Source organism: Salmo salar, chromosome 22 (assembly GCF_965601325.2).
Source record: "Salmo salar chromosome 22, fSalSal1, whole genome shotgun sequence".
Lineage (NCBI taxonomy): Eukaryota > Metazoa > Chordata > Actinopteri > Salmoniformes > Salmonidae > Salmo > Salmo salar.
Window position 1 is genome coordinate 8,393,494 of NC_138312.1, and position 26,849 is coordinate 8,420,342.

Sequence of the window (26,849 nt, forward strand, 5' to 3'; positions counted from 1 at the left end):
ATAAAAGTTTCATTACCTTTTGTTGTCTTCGTCAGAATGCACTCCCAGGACTGCTACTTCAATAACAAATGTTGGTTTGGTCCAAAATAATCCATCGTTATATCCGAATAGCGGCGTTTTGTTCGTGCGTCCCAGACACTATCTGAAATGGTAAATCAGGGTCGCGCGCATGGCGCAATTCGTGACAAAAAAAATCTAAATATTCCATTACCGTACTTCGAAGCATGTCAACCGCTGTTTAAAATCCATTTTTATGCAATTTTTCTCGTAAAAAAGCGATAATATTCCGACCAGGAATCTCCTTTTAGCTAAACTGAGGAAAGTAAACAAAGCTTTCGGTCGATGCGGGCACGAGCCTGAGTCTCACAGTACTGTAACCAGCCACTACCCAAACGCGCTACTTTGTTTCAGCCAGAGCCTGCAAAGCCACGATTCAGCTTTTTACCGCCTTCTGAGACCCTATGGCAGCCGTAGGAAGTGTCACGGGACAGCTAAGATCCTCACTCTTCAATAAACAGAGACAAGAAGAACGACACCTTGTCAGACAGGCCACTTCCTGCCTGAAACCTTGTCAGGTTTTTGCCTGCCAAATGAGTTCTGTTATACTCACAGACACCATTCAAACAGTTTTAGAAACTTTGGAGTGTTTTCTATCCATATGTAATAAGTATATGCATATTCTAGTTACTGGGTAGGAGTGGTAACCAGATTAAATCGGGTATGTTTTTTATCCAGCCGTGAAAATACTGCCCCCTAGCCATAACAGGTTAAGAAGGTCATTCCTCACTTACAAAAACATATATTTTTTGGGTAATTTGAGAACACAAGTCCTGCTTGTTAAATTGGCTAATCTCAAGCACTACTTCTTAACGAGGTTAGTTGTAGCTCCTCTCCTTTTCGTCTTGATGGAGTGTGTGTGTGTGTGTGTGTGTGTGTGTGTGTGTGTGTGTGTGTGTGTGTGTGTGTGTGTGTGTGTGTGTACCTGTGTGTGCTTGAGACATCCACAGAGCATTTGTGTGGCTCTCCGCCTGTTCCTTGCCTCCCCTGCAAGGCACACACAGCCTAATTCAAATTACCTAGCAACTAAACAAACTAATTCTAGCTTGCGGCCCCTTAACAACCATCATAGTAATTATTTCTCACATAGTAAGAGTTAGAGACAGAACACCGGAGTTGTTGTGGGGGAAAATAATAAAGATGCTATTCAATCAAACACAAAAACCAGGTGGAACCGAAGATACAGTGAAAATGTTTGTTTTTTTATGGAATGTTAGCATATTGCCATTCCGATAAAACTGTTTGACTAGCTAGCAAACAAATATAAAGTGCAGATAAATTCTTCAAATTCATTATTTTACACTATCTTATCACACTCCTGATAAACCTCAGTTGCTCGGCAACTTGGCAACTGGCAGCAAGCAAAATTTGCCTCTGAAAAAGATCTTAAAAATTTAGAATTAGATTATTTTTTTTACAGAATAAGAAAAACAATAGTTGTCATAAATCCATAAACCTCAGAGGCAGAAGCACAGAAGGTAAGACCTCTGAAATACCAAGTACCTTAAAGAAAACAAGAAAATAACTGAAAGCTAACTTAGCATTAGCTAAATCAAAAAACAAGCTCGGAACATTTACATTTACATTTAAGTCATTTAGCAGACGCTCTTATCCAGAGCGACTTACAAATTGAACACGGAACACATGCTGAACAAATGCTGATGTGATATTGAAGAACCAAGCCATATACCCAGGGTGCGTTCAGCAAGGGAAATAGTTTGCAAACACTGGCTAACGTTAACTAACATATTCCATGTTTTTTGTTAGCCATGACCATTCGCTAATGTTAGCTAACAGTGGTGTACAGCAAATGTAAGTGTCTGTTTTGGGTCTAAACTGACGCTAAAAATATTAAAGTGGCCATGTAAACTTTCTACTATATTTAGTAGGAAAAGCTAAGTCATTTTCAGTTTGAAATTCTCGCCTCCAGTCGGTATAGAATGTCGGGACCCTGTCCGCCTGTGGGGAAAACAACCTGTGGTTACCTAGGTTACCACATTGGTTCACTGCAAAATATTGACCTTTGTCAAACGCAATTTTCTTGTTGTCTACTTGTTTTAGTCAATTACAAAACTACATTTAAGAAAAGTACAACATGTCTAAAGATTACTTTTCAACATTGCTGCTCCCTAGTGTTCTCACTACTTAGAATAATGTAATATTGCCCTTTTTCATGATGATGCTAGCAGCCATTTGAGTGAGTGCAAGGTAACTACATTAAACTTAAACTAGCCAAGACCAACAACACAAACAAACAAACAGACTACACAGCTACAAACAGACTGTTCTAAACAAGTGAAATGTCTTACCTGTGATTAAATGTTTCCCACACATATAGCTACGTGTAGCCTACTTGGACACCGCACCCCCACATTTCCCACTTTCCCACACCGAATAGCCTGAAGCCATAGGGCTCTTCTCGCAGGCTCTATTTCCCTATATGGGAGCATTGAGAACGGTAGGCCAGGATGTTTGACCTGGCTACATGTTGTGGAGGAAAGTAATTAATGACATACTATGCTGTTTAATTAGGCATACTATGCTGTTTTTTACTTAAAGAATTGTCCATTGTTATATGCTAGTATTTTTTCCTGATACAAAACTCTCGTGTGATTTAGTCATAAATCTGAACGTACAGATTTATGAGCCATTTTGGTACGAATGCAGTATGTGACCTCCTGTGTTAACAATCGGCAGGAATTTATCTATGTGGGAATTGCAGGGAGGAACAAAGAATGGTGCCGATACCAGCTATCTTGCTTTGCACTGATGAGCTAAATTTCTTTTCACAACTCTGTTCCCCGGCCCTGTGTCTCTACATCTGCTAACTATCACATAGATAAGAGTATGTACTTTCTATAAAAGGAGAGAGCCAACTCTGTTCGTCAGGCTTTTCAACTAAACTATGAGTGATGTTGTTTGTTCCATTTTTTCAAATCTTGTAATACAATTGTTGTTAGAAGAATCTACAGTCGCTCTCTTCAGAAAGTATTCATACCCCTTGACTTATTCCACATTTTGTTGTGTTACAGCCTATTTTTTTCTCACCCATCTACACACAATATCCCATAACGTGGATGTGAAAACATGTTTTTTGACATTTTTGCTAATTTATTGAAAATGAAATACAGAAATATCTCATTTACATAAGTATTCACACCCCTGAGTCAATACATGTTAGAATATACATGTTAGAATAACCTTTGGCAGCGATTACAGCTGTGAGTTTTTCTGGGTAAGTCTCTTAAGAGATTTGCGAACCTGGATTGTACAACATTTGTCCATTATTCTTTTCAAAATTCTGAAGACACATTTCAGTTCAATGCATTCAGTTGTACAACTGATTAGGTATCCCCCTTTACCTTTCAAGCTCCAATTGGTTGTTGATTATTGCCAGACAACCATTTTCAAGCAGATTTAAGTTAAACTGTGACTTGGCCACTCAGGAACGTTCTCTTATCTTCTTGGTAAGCAACTCCAATGAACATTTGGCTTTGTGTTTTAGGTTATTATCCTGCTGAAAGGTTACAAGGATACCCATAACATGATGCAGACACCACTATGCTTGAAAATATTGAGAGTGGTACTCAGTAATGTGTTGTATTGGATTTTCCCCAAACATAACCCTTTGTATTCAGAAAAAATTGTTGATTGCTTTGCCAATTTTCTTGCACTATTACTTTAGTGCCTTGTTGCAAATAGGATGCATGTTTTTGAATTTGATTCTGTATGGGCTTCCTTCTTCTCACTCTGTAAATTAGGTTAGTATTGTGGAGTAACTACGTTGTTGATCCATCCTCAGTTTTCTCCTATCACAGCCATTAAACTCCTTAACTGTTATAAAGTCAACATTGGCCTCATGGTGAAATCCCAGAGCAGTTTCCTTCCTCTCCGGCAACTGAGTTAGGAAGGACGCCTGTATCTTTGTAGTGACTGGGTGAACATCTTGGCCATGTTCTGTTATAATCTCCACCCGGCACAGCCAGAAGAGGACTGGCCACCCCTCATAGCCTGGTTCCTCTCTAGGTTTATTCCTAGGTTCCGGCCTTTCTAGGGAGTTTTTCCTAGCCACCATGCTTCTACATCTGCATTGCTTGCCGTTTGGGGTTTTAGGCTGGGTTTCTGTATAGCACTTTGTGACATCGGCTGATGTAAAAAGGGCTTTATAAATACATTTGATTGATTGACTGAGTGGGATTCGCTGTAAAACTTAACATAATATACGGTGTAGGCATGCGATATACAATGATACTGTACAGTAGGTGAAAAGACTGTCTTAGACTGCTGAGCTAAAGCCGAAGGTATTAGTCCGAGGAGCTAACACATATTTTATCATCACGTGAGTATAGTTCACCGACCGAACTTTCACCACTTTGACTCTGTGCGCCTGTCATTGTGAGACCAGCAGGATGTCTCCATTCTCTGTTCTAGTTATACAGTTCTATTAACGTTCCCGAGAACATTCCTTTCATTCTGCTACACTAATCCCTACTGATAGAACACATAACCTGTAAAAGGCCACGCTCACTCTAACCCATTGTTACGCACCCCAACTATTCTCCTCCTCACCCTTTCCTCCCCCTCCACCCTATCTCTTGGTCTCCTCTCCACCATCTCTTGCCTTGGTACCGCTCTCCTCTCCTTTCTTCTCATTCTCTATCCTATATCTCGTTCTCCTCTCCACCCTCGCCCTGGTATCCCTCCTCTCCCTTTCCTCTCCCTCTCCTCTCTGCCTTCTCCTCCTCTCCATACATAATACAAACTAATTCCTATGAGGCTTAGGCCATAATGCTTTGTAAGCCATTGTGTTATGATAACAACAACAATGCCACAACATTCCACAACGCCTACTGTGCTCAGTGAACTGCAATGCAATCTGAATCCACAAACACTGCTCTTAAATCAACCCATTTTGTTAGGACCACATTACCATACTAAAACAAGCCGCACCTGGATTGTTTCTGAACCCTTCAGGTCATGCTAATATACAATTCATGCTACATTGTAGTAACAGCTGGCAGATGGCTTTAAGCTGGGGCGGCAGGTAGCCTAGTGGTTATAGCGTTGGACTAATAACCGAAAGGTTGCAAAATCAAATCCCCGAGCTGACAGGGTAAAAATCTGTCATTCTGCTCCTGATCAAGGCGGTTAACCCACTAGGCTGTCATTGAAAATAAGAATTTGTTCTTAACTGACTTGCCTAGTTAAACAAAGGTAAGAAATGATATCGGCTAAGTGCACACACAGCTCATTCCTCACTTCCAAAAACATGTATTTTCATGCTGTTTGAGAACACACACACAAGTACCTGCTTGCTAAATGGGCTAATCTCAAGCACCACTTCTTAATGAGGTAATTTGATCACTTGCAGCGCCTTTCCTTTCCTCTTGATGGAGTGTGAGAGTGTGTGTGCCTGTGTGTGCTCGAGACATCCAGAAACCACTTGTGTGGCTCTCCACCAGTTCCTTGCCTCCCCTGCAAGGCATAGGCAATCTAATTCAAATGACCTAGCAACTACACAACCAAATTACACCTGTGCTTGAGGCCCACCAATAACCAACAACCCAACATCAGAGTAAATATTCTTTACCAGAGAAAAGAACACCGGAGTCGTTGTGGAGGAAAATAAAGACACTATTCAATCAAACACCAAAGCCAGGTGGAACTGGAGATACGGTGAAAACGTCAGTCTTGTTTCAGTGCACATTTGGAATCTCTAGCCTGGCTTCTACCATGACAATGGAAAACTAGATGATCCTATATGTAGAGAGGAGATGTGGCAATCAGTCCAAATCTCATGAGCAACAACAAAAGGTTTAGATACAAAACAAACCCCCCCCCAAACTTCAACTGTGTATTAATTATATAATTCTTTAATTTTTGACTTCCAACAATCCCAACAACAGGTGTTTGACTGAATAGGTTCCAAACTGTGTCCACTCCACCACCCCCTCCAGGACTGGCCACCTAGCCTGGATCTATCTGTTTGACCTATTGTTTTTTAAACTAGGCAAGTCAGTTAAGAACAAATTCTTATTTTCAATGACAGCCTAGGAACAGTGAGTTAACTGCCTTGTTAAGGGGCAGAATGACAGATTTGTACCTTGTCAGCTCAGGGATTCAAACTTGCAACCTTTCGGTTACTAGTCCAACACTCTAACAACTAGGCCACGCTGCCGCCTAACTATATGTGTGTGTCCCAAATGGCACCCTATTCCCTACATAGTGCACTACTTTTGACCAGGCTATGGTTCTGAATCCCTGGATATCAGCCATAACATACAGTGCCTTCGGAAAGTATTCATACCCTTTGACTTATTCCACATTGTGTTGTGTTACAGCCTAAATTTAAAATGGTTTAAATTGTTATTTTTTTCTCACCCATCTATACACAATACCCCATAATGACAAAGTGAAACCATGTTTTTAGAATAAAAAGAATAAAATAAATATGAAATACAGAAATATTTCATTTACATAAGTATTCACACCACTGAGTCAATACTTTGTAGAAGCACCTTTGGCAGTGATTACAGCTGTGAGACTTTCCATACCTGGATTGTGCAACATTTGCCCATTATTCTATTCAACATTATTCAAGCGCTGTCAAATTGTCGTCGATCATTGCTAGACAACCATTTTCAGGTCTTGCCATAGATTTTCAAGTAGATTTAACTCAAAACTGTAACTCGGCCACTCAAGGAACATTCACCGTCTTCTTGGTAAGCAACCCCAGTTTTGAGTTGGCCTTGTGTTTTAGTTTATTGTCCTGCTAAAATGTCCCAGTGTCTGGTGGAAAGCAGACGAAACCAGGTTTTCCTCTAGGATTTTGCCTGTGCTTAGCTCCATTCTGTTTCTCGTTTATCCTGAAAAACTCCCCAGTCCTTAAATGTTACAAGCACACCCATAACATGATGCAGACACCACTTTGCTTGAAGATATGGAGAGTGGTACTCAGTAATGTGTTGTATTGGATTTGCCCCAAACGTAACACTTTGTATTCAGGACAAAATGTTAATTGCTTTGCCACATTTTGTTGCTGTATTACTTTATGCAGTGTTGCAGACAGGATGCAGGTTTTGGAAAAAATGTATTCTGTACAAGCTTCGTTCATTTCACTCTGTCAACTTGGTTAGTGTTGTGATATCACTACAATGTTGTTGATCCATACTCAGTTTTCTCCTATCACAGCCAATAAACTCTGTAACTGTTGTAAAGTCAACATTGGCATCATGGTAATATCCCTCAGCGGATTATTTCCTCTCCGGCAACTAAGTTAGGGAGGATGCCTGTATCTTTCAAGTGACTGGGTGTATTGATACACCATCCAAAATGTAATTAATAACTTCAACGTGCTCAAAGGGATGTTCAATGTCTGCATATTATTTTTATTTTTTTACCCATCTACCAATATGTGCCCTTCCTTTGTGAGGCATTGGAAAACCTCCCTGGTCTTTGTGGTTGAATCAGTGTTTGAAATTCACTGTTTGACTGAGGGACCTTACAGATAATTGCATGTGTGGGGTAAAGAGATAACTTAGTCATTCAAAAATCATGTCAAACACTATTATTGCATACAGAGTGAGTCCATGCAACTCATTATGTGACTTGTTAAGCACACCGTCTCAATTTAATCATTTTTAAACGCAGGCTGTAACAACAAAATGTGGAAATAGTTAAGGGGTTTCAATACTTTCTGAAGGTATTGTACTTCCTCACAACACAAGGCAAATATTATATTCCTGTAAACTTCCACATATAGGCTTTGACTGAATACAACTCAATTGAAGCTGTAGCTGGGTCAATGGTGCCCAGGTGTGCAGTGGGCATGTCACTAATAACTAAAGAATACAATGTATTTAAGATATAACACATTTAAATGAATCAAGTCTCCTGATTTCTTGGGGCAGCTGAATCTCATCATGCATTTATTACTACTCCGTATTAATTACCAGTGAGTCTCTGTCCTCTCTCCAGACAAGTGTGGGACTCTCCTCTCTCCAGACAATGACACAAGGAGAGGGTCTTGACGACAGATGTGGAACAGAAATAAATCAAGGCAAAAACTTCCCTCCCAGCAGAACTGTTTTGTTTACTCCTTCTCACAAATTTGCTTGAGCAGGAAAACCATCTCACACATCTGTCTGTCAAATGGCTTCGCTAATATACTGCCTTCCACCCTTCTTATTCTTCTGTTCTCAAAAAGCCTTCCCTCTGTTCCTCTTACATCTAGACGTTCCGCTAGCGGAACACCTGCTCCAATATCCAATGATAGGCGTGGCGCGAATTACAAATTCCTCAAAAATACAAAAACTTCAATTTTTCAAACATATGACTATTTCACAGCATTTTAAAGATAAGACTCTCCTTTATCTAACCACACTGTCCGATTTCAAAAAGGCTTGACAGCGAAAGCAAAACATTAGATTATGTCAGCAGAGTACCAAGCCAGAAATAATCAGACACCCATTTTTCAAGCTAGCATATAATGTCACAAAAACCCAGAAGACAGCTAAATGCAGCACTAACCTTTGATGATCTTCATCAGATGACACACCTAGGACATTATGTTATACAATACATGCATGTTTTGTTCAATCAAGTTCATATTTATATAAAAAAACAGCTTTTTACATTAGCATGTGACGTTCAGAACTAGCATACCCCCCGCAAACTTCCGGGGAATTTGCTAACAATTTACTAAATTACTCACGATAAACGTTCACAAAAAGCACAACTGTTCCCAAGTTCTCTCACGTCACCCCGCTCCTCCGCTCTCTCCACTGGCTTCCAGTTGAAGCTCGCATCCGCTACAAGACCATGGTGATTGCCTACGGAGCTGTGAAGGGAACGGCACCTCCATACCTTCAGGCTCTGATCAGGCCCTACACCCAAACAAGGGCACTGCGTTCATCCACCACTGGCCTGCTGGCCCCCCTACCTCTGAGGAAGCACAGTTCCCGCTCAGCCCAGTCAAAACTGTTCGCTGCTCTGGCACCCCAATGGTGGAACAAGCTCCCTCACGACGCCAGGACAGCGGAGTCAATCACCACCTTCCGGAGACACCTGAAACCCCACCTCTTTAAGGAATACCTAGGATAGGATAAAGTAATCCTTCTAACCCCCCCCCCCCCCTTAAAAGATTTAGATGCACTATTGTAAAGTGGTTGTTCCACTGGATATCATAAGGTGAATGCACCATTTTGTAAGTCGCTCTGGATAAGAGCGTCTGCTAAATGACTTAAATGTAAATGTAAATGTAATCTATCTAGCTAACGTTACCATGCTAGCAACACTGGTCAGCATAGGCTCCTACGTGATAATCAACTTGGATTAGCTACCTACCTAGTTAGCCAGCCTAGCAAACTCTAATCCAATGGAAACCGATGCAACCCTGCTGGCTAATGGCTAGCTAGATTACCAGTGGTGACGAGGTCCCTGTGCGATTCAAGGCATTAATAAGTGCCATCGTGCAGAAACAGCTAAGAAAATACTGGTTTATGAGCTAGCTAAATGAGCTAGCAAGATAGCTATGACAGTTACCAGTGTGCATGAACAAATGCATGATGGCACGTATCAAAGGCAAGAAGGCAAGCAGAACAGACTGCCTCTCTGGGACTGGACTGGTTGTCACTAGTTACCACAGCCACAAAGTCAAAATTGGCTATGGCTATAGAGGGCCTGCAGATGCGTCACAAATCACCTAACAACCACACCAGGCGCCATGTTGGAAGACCAGAATCAGTATTTTTATTTTTTTTTTTTATTTCACCTTTATTTAACCAGGTAGGCAAGTTGAGAACAAGTTCTCATTTACAATTGCAACCTGGCCAAGATAAATCAAAGCAGTTCGACACATACAACAACACAGAGTTACATATGGAGTAAAACAAACATACAGTCAATAATACAGTAGAAAAATAAGTCTATATACAATGTGAGCAAATGAGGTGAGATAAGGGAGGTAAAGGCAAAAAAAGGCCATGGTGGCAAAGTAAATACAATATAGCAAGTAAAACACTGGAATGGTAGATATGTAGTGGAAGAAAGTGCAAAGTAGAAATAGAAATAATGGGGTGCAAAGGAGCAAAATAAATAAATACAGTAGGGGAAGAGGTAGTTGTTTAGGCTAAATTATGGATGGGCTATGTACAGGTGCAGTGATCTGTGGGCTGCTCTGACAGCTGGTGCTTAAAGCTAGTGAGGGAGATAAGTGTTTCCAGTTTCAGAGATTTTTGTAGTTCGTTCCAGTCATTGGCAGCAGAGAACTGGAAGGAGAGACGGCCAAAGGAGGAATTGGCTTTGGGGGTGACCAAAGAGATATACCTGCTGGAGCACGTGCTACAGGTGGGTGCTGCTATGGTGACCAGTGAGCTGAGATAAGGGGGGACTTTACCTAGCAGGGTCTTGTAGATGACCTGGAGCCAGTGGATTTGGCGACGAGTATGAAGCGAGGGCCAGCCAACGAGAGCGTACAGGTCGCAGTGGTGGGTAGTATATGGGGCTTTGGTGACAAAACGGATGGCACTGTGATAGACTGCATCCAGTTTATTGAGGCTATTTTGTAAACGACATCGCCGAAGTCGAGGATCGGTAGGATGGTCAGTTTTACGAGGGTATGTTTGGCAGCATGAGTGAAGGATGCTTTGTTGCGAAATAGGAAGCCAATTCTAGATTTAACTTTGGATTGGAGATGTTTGTTGTGAGTCTGGAAGGAAAGTTTACAGTCTAACCAGACACCTAGGTATTTGTAGTTGTCCACATATTCTAAGTCTGTTGGATGCCTCCAAAAGTCCCCATGGCAGGCTGTGTTCTGCAACCATCGGAAACTTCGGGAAGATTGGCCATTACTTATTTTTTATAAGGACGCAGAAAACTGAGGCAGTGGAAGAACGTATATTCAAGTAAATAAATATATTTAGAAAATGATCAAAAACAAGCTATTATTAGCTAGCTTGCTAAAGAAACTTAGTGTGTAGGCTAACTCAAATGAGCTGCTAAAGTAATGTTTGCTACCTAGCTAAGTGAATTAAATATCACCAGCTTGCTAACTTCATATTACCTAGTCAGCTAGCTATCTTTATGTATTTAATGTTGTAACTACATGCATTTGTAGCTAGGTAGTTAGCTAGCTAAAAACCATGGAATAGGGTGAAAGGATTAGCTAGCAGTTCCAGCTGTCAGAGAAGGGTGAGTAGGCTACCCTGGATAGAGCTTTTAGGGAGGACATTATGGAAATATTCTCCAGTTCCGGTCCGCAGTGAGAAAAAATGAGGACAGAGATATATGGCAACATAATATTCAGGGCTGTCTATTTTTTGTAGACAGATAGAGCCGTGAAACCCTGTCTGCAGATGAAGAGGTCCAAATGAATGTTCCAAGAGAATAAGGAGACATCCTTGTATTCCATGGATTATATGTGTACCTTTATTGGCAGATTTTGTGAGCAAAAATACATTTTAAAAGTCACACAGAATGTAAAAACCTGTTATAACTGGAGAAGGCCAACCCTGATGGATGTGCACACTTCTGTTCCAGTCCAGCACTAACACATCTGATTCAATGTATCAAACCTAATTAGTTGATAATCAAGTGTACTATTGCTGGGCTGGAACAGAAGTCTGCTCATCCAGTAGATCAGTGATCAGTGGAGCGAGGTTGGCTATCTCTGGTTTTGACTTTTCTTTTGTTCACCTGAAATTATGCTTTAGTAGTAATAGCCTACTTGTTACTAAAATGTCTAACCTTGACATACGAGTTAGCTTACGTGTACACTTTGACATTATATGAAATAGTGTTGATTCTTTGAAGTTAAGTGTTTAAAATTGTTTTAATTGTTAACTTAACTATCATTCAAGACGAACTGGTGTCGATGTTGATTAATCACAGATCACAATCCTGCAATAGAGGGGAAGGGAATCTGTCTCTAATATGTCTGTGTTTCTGTGTTATATTCTCAAATGAACATGACCTTTTTGTTCCGTCATAAGCAATTCTTTCAGGATATCATCCATGTGAACCCATTTTCTAACTGATAATGGCATGCAACACCAGTGCAGCCATAGGCCTATAGCAGTTGTTCCCTAACACCAGTCCTTGCGTACCTCCAAAAGCACAAACATACCTGATTCAACTCATTGAGGGCCTGATGATTAGTTGACAAGTTGAATCAGGTGTATTTGTCCGGGTCGACAATAGAACAGCCTTCCCTGTAGCTCAGTTGGTAGAGCATGGTGTTTGCAACGCCAGGGTTGTGGGTTTGTTTCCCACGGGGGGCCAGTACGAAATGAAACTTTAGTGAAATGTAGGCATTCACTACTGTAAGTTGCTCTGGATAAGAGCGTTGACTAAAATGTAACTGTACTGTTGGGAGTACTCGGGGAGCGGAGTTGGGAACCACTGGCCTACAGTATGATGGCATTAGCCTTATGGGCATTTGCAACGCACCCCTTGACATTGTGCATCTGAAGTAGAGAATAGCTTAACGCACACATTGTTTACACTTTTCAGCTATATGTTCTCATATTTAAAAATGATACCAGTAGACAATGTATGAGGCTAATCGTTATACTATGTTTTGCACATGCCTTGTGCTGACTTGAAATTGTTTATTGCAAATCCAACCCTTGTAATCTAGGCGGGGAGATGTCTGGGAGCAGGGGATGATGGGATCTTTATCTTAAAACATACCACCTCTACTACCAAGTTCAATGCCAGATACTTTTCTACCAGAAGGTCTGTGTGGTACTTGGAGGTGCCATTGTGATAATGAAGATGATTTGCCTAAGACTACCACAACAATTACATTGTCTATGCTGAATGTGTTTAAATTGTAAAAGAAAGACAATAGTTGGGCTATAAGAAATACTTTTTTTTCAATGGGGCTAGGCAAAGCAGAGATGACCTTTTCATTTCACCCATGCAACAACATAGCCTATTATTAAAGTACAGTATGTTTACAATATCAACAATAGTCTTTTACACTTTCAAAATTACATTATATATATTCATACACTTTAAGGGGGCACTTTTGTCAAGAGGTCAAGGTGAAGGTGCTCTCTAGTTGAATGGCACAACAGTGTCATTCAGATTGTCCAAAGCACTGCATACGACAACCATCTCGAATAACTGGGATGTGTCCTTTCATATCTGTAAAATGACAAAGTAGAAGTGGGAAGGCATCCAGCTTTTGTCAAATTAACGTATTATTTGACATTTCATAGCAGATTAGGAGAATTTACGTAGCAGGTTAGGAGAATTAGGTTAAATATAACTTTTTATGTGCATTTGACAAAAGTTGGATCCCTTTTAGCCAGGACCCCTTTTCGGCCTAGACTACATGGTTGCGTTCAAGACAAGGTCATTTTTAATGATCTGTTGTCAATGTCAGTAGAGTAGGCCTAGACTACCATCATATTAAAAAATATTCTGACGATGTCGCTTCTCCAGCCATATAAAGTGTAAGTTAGTAGAATTGCATGAAATGTTTATCAAAGGCAACATTTTTCCCATGCAAGGGAAAGAAACGTCTCTGATATAGCCTATAAACGTATGCCACTACACGCTTATTAATAGCCAAAATTATCACTATCCAATCTACTCATCACATTGGGAATAGTAGGCTTACATTAGTCTGCAAATGCAATGTTAGAGGCATGCAATCCTTTGTTATAAAAGGTAATTAAAAAAAATTTGCTTCCCCAAAACATGAAACTCAAGCGACACATGCTAATAGCTAGACAACAAGCTATTGAGCTAGCTAATTTTGGCTAACTTAGTGTTGACGTTAACACTTGGTTAGTATAATAGCGAACCTAAACTCAAAATCAATCAGACTTGATTTACCAGTGATGAAATTATCATAGCAAACCATGTATTGACAACTGTCTGGGTTCAGGTTTTGATGGGCAAAAAGGTTTCTTTACTTTTCTGACAGTTCTTGAGTTTTATCTCATTGGTGTCACCAATAGTGTTTCATGATTGCGGGGAATCTGTAAACCTTTTTTCCCCGTTGTCTTACCTGCCTGGTTAGAGCAGCCAAATACTCTACAGAAAATGACCGTGGTGATGAACCAACTAGCTTCAGGCACTGTTATCATGCAGTTTGGGGTAGCCACTCAGCTGCTGTTGTCGGAACAATTGATGCGGTGGCCTTCCAAAATGGCCGCCAGGAGGCATTCTACGTCAACTGCAAGCCCTCTATATCGTAAAAAATCATTAAAACTAAAATTTCCTTTTGGTCTTAAATTAAGGTTAGGCATAACGTTAGCATTGCGGTTAGAGTTAAGGTTAGGGTTAGGTATAAAATCTGATTTTAAGAAGATACATTTTAGAAATAAGCAGAGTTTATACATAATTAGGACTTTGTGGCTGTGGTAACTAGTGACAACTGACTGGAGTGACCCATCTAGCTAGCTAGCAGAGGGGTACAAAAGAGGCACAGACACATATCTCATACAATTATATTTGGTTCTAGTCCATGACAACACATGTTACAAAGTAAATACCTGCGTCAAATATATCTCATTGCATTACATGCTAGTGCATAAAATCTATAGTTGTGTTTTTTTGCATAGGAAAGAGGAGTCACCCATCAAGCTTGGATACACATGTATGTAGCCTAGTGGTTAACAACGTTGGGCCAGTAACTGAAAGGTCGCTGGTTCGAATCCCCGAGGCAACTAGGGCTGCAGTCCAAACTCAGCGTAGACAACCCTCAGCCCTTGAATGACGTTTTACAACGTCACATCAGAGTGATTCTTAAATGTCCCTTTCCCAAGCAAGGGAGAGTGATGATCGGAGAGGCAACGGCCTTGGTGGAAATCTTGAAGTTAAGCTTAAAAACAACCAAACTAAAGCTATTAATGTACCTAGCAAGCTAACGTAGCTAGCTAGCACTCCTGTAATTCTCCTAGCTAGTTACCAATAGCTGGGTAACGGTAATTTCAGAATTCCTAAAAATATATTTATGAAGCTAAATATGTTTTATAGGCTTCTCACTAAGAGACCTAGCCAATTTGCTAACGCTAAAATCAATGTTATCTATACATGTGTTTTGCAAGCTAGCATCATAATTTTGTCTGACATGCTGAAAATGCAGCCGTGTTGCTTAAATTTGACACTTCGTGGCCACAGGAGTATGACACGTGACCACAGTTTGCATTGAATTGTGGGTCATATCAACCCCACAAGTGATGAAAGTTATTTTCTCGCTCCCTCGTGCTAAATCGAGGGCCAAGGGGGCAATGTTAGTGAATTGGACCTCCACTTAAGATGGCAATCAAACTGCATCTGGTTTCGACAGGGATTCCCCGAAGGGAAAGTGGCTAATGTGAGGGCTGAAGGGGTAAAAATCTGTCGATGTGCCCTTGAGCAAGGCACTTAACAATAATTGGTCCTGTAAGGTGCTCTGGATAAGAACGTCTACTAAATAACTAAAATGTGAACGATAGCTAGTAACAGAAGACGAAAAACCTGGTGACCACTAAATGTCCTCGTATACCCATATTTTTCATCAGTACTGTGTGAATGACAAACCCATTCAATCATTTTTGGGGTATCTATAAGAATCATAATTTTTTTTATACTCAGCAGGTAGGGGCCTACGTAGTTCAGATCATCTGTCTTCATGAATGGTTTCATGTGAGCTTGGTTGCATCCCCATCTTAAGTGTAAGAAGGCATTTGATATCACAAAGTAGGCTGTATTTCCATTTCTCCTGGATTACCATTTCTCATTAGTTAGCCCTACTTCACCACAGAAATGCAAATCAGTTTACAGTGAAAATAAATAGATGTATGTGTCTAACAAATCCATAAGTGTTCTCCAAAATGTTAATATACAAATCATATGCAATAGTGACATTTTACAACAGTGCAGCAAGCTAGTGGACTCGATCAAGTACTGTTGAAATCAATTTGATGTGTGGGTAGGGGTCAACTGGGACGAAAGTAACACTTTGTTTTTTTCCTAATTACCCAGAGATCGATGGTGCTAGAGACACCATATTTTATGACCAGCAACTTATATATGTGCTCTACCATTAGCAACTGTAAATGCAGTGCCCATAGAAACCCCTTCAACTTTGTTTCACAAGTATGGAGGTAGTTTTGTGCCCCAAAAAATAAGGGGTTAAATATGTGTCCAAAAAAATGTAATATATTTCCTGAGCTTTCAAAACCTGATTCCTTATGATTTATTTTTTTTACTGTCTTTTTTGCCATTTATGAATGTATTATTCAATGTGTTTCTATGGGTATAGTAGTAGAGGCCAAATTCAATATATATTTTTATACCTAAAGGGGTCCTAAAATTCAAAATCAAATAGCTAAATGATCCATGGTATGACCATCTTAAAACAATTCCATACTGTACATTAGCTTAAGCCAATGGCTTGGACTTTTAGAGGTTTAATTTCAAAGCCTCCTTCAGATTCTTATTAGACATGCAATGTCTGTTTTAATAAAGCAGCCTGTATACTTGCAGTAGGGGGGGAAATGTAGTGTTGTACTTTAATCATGAAGTAAGCAAACAAACTCCCACGATTGCCACTTTGACTCTCGTCACACATTCTTCTCCCCATCTCCTCAACTTGCCCTCTAAAATCACACTCTTCATGCACTCCCACTCGTCCCCACTTCCACCCCTGTCACCTTCTTATCCCCTCTTTCAGTTCTGTCATATAGGCCCCAACCTAATCTCTTGTGGACAGATCTACATAAACATAACTGGTTCATCTCAGCCTATGTTGCCCTTAAGTCTCTACAGTGCATAACGGATTACCCCAGAGAACACTGCTACTCCTGCTGTTCTGTCGTCATCTGATTAGTCAGAGAGCATCTGGTCATCGCGGTGGTGGCACAGGGCTACTCATTTCTCCTGTGGAGATTTTATCTTTTCCCCCTCTCTCACCTGTCTCACTTCCTCATTTGAATTCCATGTTGTCACTGTCACTTGTCCACTCAAACTTTACATTGATGCCATCTATCGCCCAGCGGATGGAGCGTTCCTCAATAAGCTTGACACCTTGATAAGCTAATTTCCCGAAGATGGCTTACCACTCATCGTACTGGGTGACATAAACCTCCTAATGCCTGACTTCGATTCAATTCTTTCCTCTCCTTTCCTATCCTTTCCTCTTTTGACCTCACTCTTTCCCAGTCCCCTCCCACTCACAGGGCAGGCAACGCACTTAACCTCATCTTTACTAGAGGCTGTTTGCCTACTAATCTCACTACAACCCCCCCTTCGTGTCTTTGATCAATACTTTGTTTATTTTTCTCTCCCTCTCTCCTCCAACCCTACCCACTCAGCCGCTACCCAGATGGTCATGCACCATCGCAATCTTTGCTCTCTCTCTCCTACTACTCTCTCCTCTTCTATCCTATCATATCATCTCTTCCTTCTGTCTCCTGATTCTTCCTCTATGACCCTACTCTCCTCCCTTTCCACATCCTATGACTCTCACTGTCCCCTTTCCTCCTGGCTGGTTCAGCCCTCCCCTCCTGCTCTGTGGCTTAGTGACTCACTCCGAGCTTACAGAATAGGGCTGCGGGCAGCTGAGAGGTCATGGAGGAAAACTAAACTTACGGAGAACTTTCTATCACTTTAAATTTCAAGCTTCTGCCTCTAATCCTCCCTCCTTAATCCTCAACCTCCTCCCCCTCCCTCCTCCCTCTCCATGGGCAACTTTGTCAACCACTTTGAAAAGAAGACACTTCTTTTGCCCCTCTCTCTCCATATGCAATCTGGCAACTTGTGATATCCAGTCGCCCAACAACCTGCCCGCTCGACCCCATCCCCTTCTCCAGACCATCTCTGGAGACCTTCTCCCATTCCTCATCAACTCATCCCTAACCACTGGCTTCATCCCCTCTGACTTCAAGACGGCCAAAGTCGCTCCCCTCCTCAAGAAATGAAGACTCGACCCCTTTGACGTCAAATACTACAGACCAGTATCTTCTTTCTTTCTTCCCACTACACTTGAGCGTACTATCCATTGCTAACTCTCCCGTTATCTCTCTCAGAATGATCTTCTTGACACTAACCAGTCAGGCTTCAAGACAGCTCACTCAACTGAGACCGCTCTCCTCTGAGTCCTGGAGGCTCTCCACTCTGCCAAAGCTGACACTCTACTCTGTTCTCATCCATTAGATCCTCCTCTCCACCCTCTCAGGGCTGGGCGTCTCAGGCTCTGCACACTCTTGGATTGCATCCTACCTGGGAGGTCGCTCCTACCAGGTGACATGGAGACATCTCAGCTTGGATATCGGCCCACCTCCTTAAGTTCAACATCGACAAGACAGAGCAGCTCGCCCTTCCGGAGGAGGCCTGCCCGCTCCAAGACCTCTCCCTGATGGTTGAAAACTCCGTGTCCCCCTTGTAGGTGTAAAGAACCTTGGCATGATCCTGGTCAGCACCTTGTAATTCTCTGCAAACATCGAAGCAGTGACTATCTCCTGCACGTTCATGCTCTACAATATCCTTAGAGTACTACCCTTCCTCAAACAGGAACCAGCACAGGTCCTAATCCATTCATTTGTCATCTCCCATCTGGACTACAGTACTTCAACTCTGTTGGCTGGGCCCCTGCTTGTGCCATCAAACCCCTGCAACTTATCCAGAATGCTACAGCCCACCTGATGTTCAACCTTCCCAAATCACCCCACTCCTCAGCAAACTCCACTGGCTTCCAGTTGAAGCTCACATCCACTACAAGACCATGGTGTTTGCCTACGGAGCAGCAAAAGGAACTGCCCCTCCCTACCGTCAGGCTATGCTCAAACCACACCCCAACCCGAGCACTCTGTTCTGCCACATCTGATCTCTTGGCCGTTCCACCTCTTCGGGGGGTCAGCTCCCGCTCAGCCCAGTCAATGCTCTTCTCTGTCTTGGCACCCCTAAGGTGGAAGCAGGACAGCAGAGTCCCTGCCCATCTTCTGAAAATGTCTCAAACCCTACCTCTTCAAAGAGTATCTTAAATGAATCCCAAGGCGCTATTACTACTAATTGTTGTAATTCTGGTTCAGCGCCTCGCCCCCTTTCTCTAATGACAATAATTTGTCGGAACGAGTACAATTTTATTTTTTGTTTCTTTCTCTCTCCTTCTACTTCCCTCTGTTTATTTTAAGTAATCTTCTTTTCTCATTCTTTTTTCCTTTGTATGTCTTTCTGTCCCTTTTTATGTAATTAAAAAAAAACAAGCCTCTACAGGAGTTAAACATCCTGTCTATTCTCATTACCACACAATGACAACCAACAGACTTGAAATGGACCCAGCAGTTTTGGGTACCAGCAGGGGGTCCAGGCAGGTAGGTACTTTTCAGGCAGGTACTTCAGCAACATTAGGGGTCCAGAAAAACAATCCCACTCTGACACTGGTGGAAAACAAGCGTGTGTGACTTTGCCACAACAAGATGAAAAGGTCCAATGGTGCTTAAGGTAACAACAAGCAAATAGCGGGGATCAGCGATTTCACCACCATGGACAGCGGTGAAACCATATCCCAGAGGTCTGGCGTTCACCACCACAGGACAGTGGACAGCGGCCAACGTTTCATCCATAATGGTCTCATTTAGGACAACAGTGGTTTGAAAAAAAGTTATGATATTATCAGAGACTCACCCCAGTGGTTTCTCCAGTCGACTGGCAGGTGACCCCACGATCTCCCCCAGGGTGCAGAACGCTTGACCCAAGAAGTCCTGAGAGGGGGAGGAGAAGGAGGAAGAGAGAGTGGGGAAGAGGAGGGAGAGAGAGGGAGGGAAGAAGAGACAGAGACAGGATGGAGGAGGTATAGGGTTACAAAAGGGAAACATGGGGAGAGGGGAAGTAAACAGGGATGAAGGGAGTTGGGGAGAAGATTGGACAAGGTGATAGCGAGAGAAGGGAGTGAGGTTATATACGGAGGTTATTAGAGTGTGTTACATGCATTACAGTTGCGTGTGTTTTCTGTATCTCTAGCTACAATATACTACAGCTACAGTACTGAAAGAAAAGGAAAGAGGCAGAGACGTACGTTGAGATCAGAAGGCTTCCAGAGGGCAGGGGAGAGCAGGCAGCAGGGTCAACAACAACAACAGAACACATCATGTACACACAAACACTACAATACCCAGAACACCTAGCACCACTCAAACCAGGAAGTGTAGCAGGAGAGAATACAGATTAGGTGTCATATAAGAGCTGTTAGTAAATAAAACATCCGGGAGGAATACAATTCATAAAAATCATGCAGTTGGAGATATGCAAATCTTATCTTTGTATGCAAATACCTCAAATAATCTGTTAGACTGTTTTGATCCAACAGTCTCCCAAGCAACAGAATGTGAAGATTGTTATCCTCTTATTAGCAGTCAAATAGTGACATGATGATTCATACATCCTGTTTATCCAATTCAAATGCACTAAAGCATTTCATGATCAATTCTAGTCTTGTTGAGAACACAGAAGGTACATTATTCTACAACAGTAGTACAACTACTAATCATCTGCATATGAATGTAAATCCTGCACCAAAGCAGTGGTGGAAAAAGTAGCCAATTGTCATACTTGAGTAAAAGTAAAGATACCTTAACAGAAAATGACTTAAGTAAAAGTGAAAGTCACCCAGCAAAATACTACTTGAGTAAAAGTCAAAAAGTATTTGGTTTAAAATATACTTAAGTATCATTAGTAAATGTAATTGCTAAAATATACTCAAAAGTAAATGTATAAATCACTTCACATTCCTTATATTAAACAAACCAGATGGGAAACTATATATATATATATATATATATATATATATATATATATATATATATATATATAAACTATATATATATAAATAAAGGATAGCCAGGAGCACACTCCAACACTCAGACATCATTTACAAGCAAAGAATTTGTGTTTAGTGAGTCCGTCAGATCAGAGGCAGTAGGGATGACCAGGGTGGTTTTCTTGAGAAGTGCGTGAATTGGACCATTTTCCTGTCCTGCTAAGCCTTCAAAATTACATTCAAAAAGTACTTTTGGGTGTCAGGGAAAATGTATGGAATAAAAATAACATTATTTTCTTTAGGAATGTAGTGACGCAAAAGTAAAAGTCGTCACAAATGTAAAGTGTAAAGTAAAGTACAGATACCCCAAAAACCTACTTAAGTAGTACTTGAAAGTATTTTTACTTAAGTACTTTACACCACTGCACCAAAGCCTTATCCTCCAATGGAGACATTTCTTTATAATTGCCTAATTGTTATTTTTCACTGGATGCACTGGATCCAGGCATACTGAACATGGTTTGCCCTACTGTATGGTCACGGAGCCATTGTATGTACTTGTAGTAACAACCACATTGTATGAACAAACAAATGGTTCATAACATTTTCATGCTGTATATTTGGATACCTGGATGGTTCTTTGGGGAAAGGGGGATACCTTGTCAGTTGTCCAACAATGTATTCAACTGAAATGTATCTTCCTTCCGTATTTAACCCAACCCCTCTTAAATCGACATCCACGTCTTCGGCGCCCCGGGAACAGTGGGTTAACTGCCTTTCTCAGGGCAGAACGACAGATTTTTACCTTGTCAGCTCGGGGATTCGATTCAGCAACCTTCCGGTTATTGGCCCAACGCTTTAACCACTAGGTTTGCATAAATCCATGAAGGTAGTTTGTTGACGGTGCATGCAACATGTAGCAGGCACAACTAATCAAACCATGCAACTTCACGATCAGACCAGAGTCATAGATAAGGATAGTTTGGCCAATCAGAGTGCAGGACTCTCACGTTTCATCTCTCTGAACATTCCATCAGTTGTCCATGATGAGTCCTATGCTTTTAGCTCTGATAATTTTGTTCAGAAAATTCTGTTAACTTGTATTGATCAATAATAACTTTGAAAATCAATGGTTTCAAGTCAATTATGTTGATTATTGTCAGGAGTATTGGCCAATACCTGTTCATCTGTGTCTGTAGGTCTGAGAGGGTGTGTCACTCACGTGTTTGGACAGGTCTGGGCTTTTAGAGTCCACATCATATCTGGAGGAAAGATAGGTAACACAGGTTACATGTGCATGTGTGTGTGAGCGAAAGAGAGTGCGAGAGGGGGAGAGAGAGAGAAAGGGAGCTCTAACTAGGCCTCTGGTAGATGAAGCTTCTCCATTGCTCATTACTTACATCCATACAACCCAGCGTTTCTCAAACTCGGTCCTCGGGACCCCAAGGCATGCAGGTTTTAGTTTTGAACCTAACACTACAAAGCTGATTCAAAATGATCAAAGCTTCCTGATGAGTAGATTATTTGTGTAGCGCTCGGCAAAAACCTAAACGTGCATGCCTTGGGGTGCCGAGGACCCGAGTTTAGGAAACCCTGATCTAATATTTTCACATCTATCAGCGTATGTGAGTAAATGCTAAGGGGGTTGTATTTCATCTTGGTTATCCATTTCACCTTATTATTAGTGGGAAGATATCTCACTATTGGAGGCTAGTGGTTTATGGACCTGATCATCTGCACATGAATGTAAAGGCCTGCACCAAAGCCTGCCACCTTATCCTCCGTTTCTTTAGAACTGCCTAATTGTCCTTTGATCCACTGTATTTTGTTGATGCATACATGCGTATAGATGACGTAATGCATTATAGATGAGGCCTGTAACATCTTTGACTGATTGTTTTTTTTTGTGTGTCTCAAAGCTGAATTTGAGTGGTCCGCAATGTGTTTCTTGTTTTCTTTAGCTGTATTTTGTGTCATTGTATCACTGTGGAGGGACACTTAAATGCATTTCTCTAACTCCTTGAACATAGAGACATCAAGGAGAAGGACATGCACTTTATGAGCTCTGTGAAGATGAAACAGACCGTGATACAATATATCACTACAGCTACAGAGTTAGACGAGAGCCGCACATGCTATAGCGGGCACTCATGCACACACACAGTGACGCGATACAGATCATGAATCAGGGTGACTCAGATGAATCAGGGTCATCACCTCAGAGCAAAAGGGGTAGCTTCTCATTATATCTGACTCTGCGTACTTCTACACTATACAAATTGGGGAAATCATATTCGTCTGACAGGGTTGAATTTAACCTCTATGGAAGTCCTTACTCCTCCATTCCCCTCTGATCTCTCTGGATGGGACTGGCTGAGAATTGAAACCAAAGCTACCTGTGTTTTATCTCCGACTATTTTATCACAGAAGTCATCGATCACTTCAACTAACTGTTCACAGTTAAACTCCAAAAGAGAAGATTCCTAATGTTCTGTGAATATTATATTAGCTTGCCATATTCCATCATCGCCCAGCCATCCAAAATTGCACCCTAGCCCTGTTATTGCACGACCTCCTCCTGGATACATTATGTGTGAGAGAATGAGACAGCTGTGTGCCAACCATTTTAAATCATAGTGTCTGTCCGATGTTTACTATTCAGGACTAAACACTATTTGAAAGGAGAGGAAACAGTCTCTAGGATCCCTCTCCATTTGAATGTGAGGCCAACAAGGAACAGAATAGTGACTACAGTATAACGGGAACGTGTATATGTGTCTTCATGTTTGCTTTGACAATGTAAGTCCCTACACTTTCCATGCTAACATAGCCTCTTGAATTGAATTGAATGGGAAACACAGAGAGGGGGAAAGAGAAAGATACAGAGACGGTGATAGAGAAAGAGAAAGAAAGGGAACAGAGGGAGGGTTGTCATGTGGGGACTCATCAGGACCAGTGTTTAAAGGAAATAATCACTCACAAGTCAAAGCGTAGATTCTGCTTCTCCTCAAAGAAATAGTCCAGGATGTACTTCCTGACAAAGTCTGGGTTTAGAGTGTTGTCAATCACCTCTGTTCTCCCAAACTAGAGAGAGAGAGAGAGAGAGAGAGAGAGAGCGAGAGGGGAAGGAAATGGGAGAAATGTGGGAAAAAAGCATTATTCAGCATTATACATCCTCCAAATACACAATCTATAGTTCCAATCTCTTCATTATTATTCTAAATCTATCTCTCTCTCTCCGACACATACGCACCTGTCAGAGAGAGAGACAGAAGAGGGATGATTAGGAGACAATATCACCCCGTGATACCAATGCATTACACACTCCTGTTGTGTGAGTGTGTTTCCTTGATCCTGTCTCGTCTCTTTTCTCCCATTCTAATTACTGAGGCAGAGAACGCCCACTCATCACCTCAACTCACCCTCCAGAGAGAGAAGAGGAGAGGAGAGGAGAGGAGAGGGGAGGAGAGGAGAGGAGAGGAGAGGAGAGGAGAGGAGAGGAGAGGAGAGGGAGAGGGAGAGGAGAGGAGAGGAGAGGAGAGGAGAGGAGAGGAGAGGAGAGGAGAGGAGAGGAGAGGAGAGGAGAGGAGAGGAGAGGAGAGGAGAGGAGAGGAGAGGAGAGGAGAGGAGAGGAGAGGAAGAGAGGGAGGGGAAGAGAGGGAGGAGGGAGAGAAGAATAGGAAGAGGGAAGAAGAGGGACGAAGAGGGGGAAGGAGAGAGGGCTTGGCGAGAGTGTAGAGAGATGAAGGGTGAGAGGGAGGAGAGAGAGAGAGATACAGAGGGGCAGAGTTGGCAAGATACATGAAAAGACAGAGAGTATGAGAGATGGAGGAGAGAAAGAGGCAGAATTAGCAACGGAGACCAGGAAAAGTGAGAGAAAGGGAGATGAGAAAAGAGAGAGGGGGAATAGAAAATAAAGACTAAGAGAGGGGGAGATGAGAAAAGACAGAGGGGGAATAAAAAATAAAGAGAAAGAGAGGGGGGAGATGGACGGGGGTTAAACCCAGTTAATTACTGGGATTCTCACTCCTACACGAACGGCTGCAGATCCAGGAAAAAAGCCAGCAAGCTTGGAATTCACCCAATCACACACCCCGCCTAGTTCCGAAAGAGGACAGTGTGAGTGACATGACACTGTTGGTAAAGCCCATGGAGGAATCCTAAATATACGATAGGGATACAACCCCTTCTCTAAATATATCTGCTGTAAGATACGGGTTTCAATCATGGAGACCCGGTAAGCCAATATGGTAATGGAATTCTCTGACTGTACATTTAAACATGTCTGAAACAAAGACTATATAGTCCAGTAAGGGGTCTGATTCTGATTGCAACTCTCTATGAGGAGATACAGTGGGGTGAAGTACACCCATTGATCTCACATGAATTGAGACTGTAAGTAAACTACTGAAATATGGTTGCTTCAGAGTCAAACTGGGGCAACGTCTGTCTACATCCCTTAACAGGGAGGCAGTGCCGTCTGCAGTGGTCGTGTAAAATGGGCCAACGTCTGTAATGTATGGTGAAACAGTACAGAGAGGCAGTGGGGTGGTTATATGGTGCATTGGTCAAACGTAGTGCACTACATTGGGAATGGGGTGCCATTTGGGACACATGCCATAAATGTTTCGTAAACTCCTGAAAAATCACTGTTTCAGTCTGGTTTCTGAGTAAAACGGGGCCGACATCTGAAGCCCTTAACAAGTGTACAGCATGGTGAAACAGCAGCATTATGGTCGTGCGGTGTAGAAACACAGTAGTTGAATGCGGTAGACTCTAGAGGCTTGTGCCCAGAGGTGGGCTGCAGTTTGTTCACAGCTATTTGTGTTGATCCATGAATTATTCAGACTGAGAAACAGAAAGTGAGAGAGAAGAGGAGGGGGAGGGAGAGAAATGGAGAGAGAGAGAGAGAGATGGAGGGAGAAGGGAAGGTGTGAGAGAGGAAACAGAAAGAGCAACAGAGAAAGACAGAAGAGAAAGACAGAAATAGAGAGGAAGAGAAACCTAGCCTCTCTGATAATGCATGAATAAAACAGCCATTTCCCAACAGTGCTTGCCTGGCTCACACTCCAGAGAAAGCTAGTCATTTTCTAAACAGGGCCAGTTCTAAAAGTTAGGACTAGATGTAATAGAAAGGGCTTCAGTTGTACTATTTAAGGGAGTCCCAAGAGTCAGTGTTGCATACATATTTGGAGACATTTAGTGGAAGAACTTTGAAAACTCAACAACTTCAATTGGATAAATTAGCAAAGTTATTTGAACTGTTCAGATGATGCAAATTGTTTTTCATTTTGGAAATAAATTACCTTTTTACAAGATACATAGCTGTGAGTTTACATTATGAAGCTCTAATCTCCTGACAAACAGACTCATTAAAAAATAACAATGTGTAATGTGAACAACGCCTCCTCATTGGAATTTTTTTTTTCATTGCTATTCCTATCGGAGTAAACAACTGATCTGCCATTTGGGATTCTGTGTGTTTACTTTGTAATTACTATTGGTGACATTTTCAATCAATACATCCTCTCTAAATGCAGAGATTAACCTCATTTAGCCTTTATTTAATCATGCAGGATAAAATCCCTTGAGGTTAAGACAGGGGTTCCCAAAATGTGTCACTCGGGGGCCTCCCTTCCAGTATTGGGGAACATCCCGAGCCATGTCTATGACACAAACTGTTCACACCACTCTTGTTGGTCGAGATCATTTTCTAGGTTTCAAGTTTATTTTCCTGCAATTCTACACATTTTGTCATGGGGGGGGGGGGCAAAGAAATGTTTGCAGTTTTAAAGCACATTTTCTTACAATTCTATACATTTTGCCATGCCTAATGTGTATTCATGTGATATTTGAGTGAGAAAAAATGCATACAGTATCTATGGGCAAAAAAAAAATTAAATAAAAAAAACGTTGTCTGACATGGGCTAGTCGATCTGGACATTTCTGACAAGTTATAAGTAGCTCTATAAGGTATGCAATGACTGACATGATGAGGAAAACTGATGATGCACTACCCAATTTAGAAATTGCACCT

The 26,849-nt window shown here is 41.6% G+C and overlaps 1 protein-coding gene across 2 annotated transcripts in view; it reads right to left on the bottom strand.

The window, feature by feature from the left end:
• Positions 1-26,849, bottom strand: part of LOC106582685 (copine-5) — a 197,548-nt gene that overhangs the window by 110,823 nt on the left and 59,876 nt on the right. The window contains exons 4-7 of one of the 2 annotated variants that reach the window (XM_014165981.3): positions 23,793-23,896; positions 22,035-22,074; positions 20,072-20,086; positions 19,681-19,757 (exon numbers count right to left, since the gene is read on the bottom strand). In XM_014165981.3, the coding sequence (XP_014021456.1) occupies positions 19,681-19,757; positions 20,072-20,086; positions 22,035-22,074; positions 23,793-23,896 (236 nt within the window). The remainder of the gene's footprint in view (positions 1-19,680; positions 19,758-20,071; positions 20,087-22,034; positions 22,075-23,792; positions 23,897-26,849) is intronic. The other variant, XM_014165982.3, reaches the window with a different exon arrangement.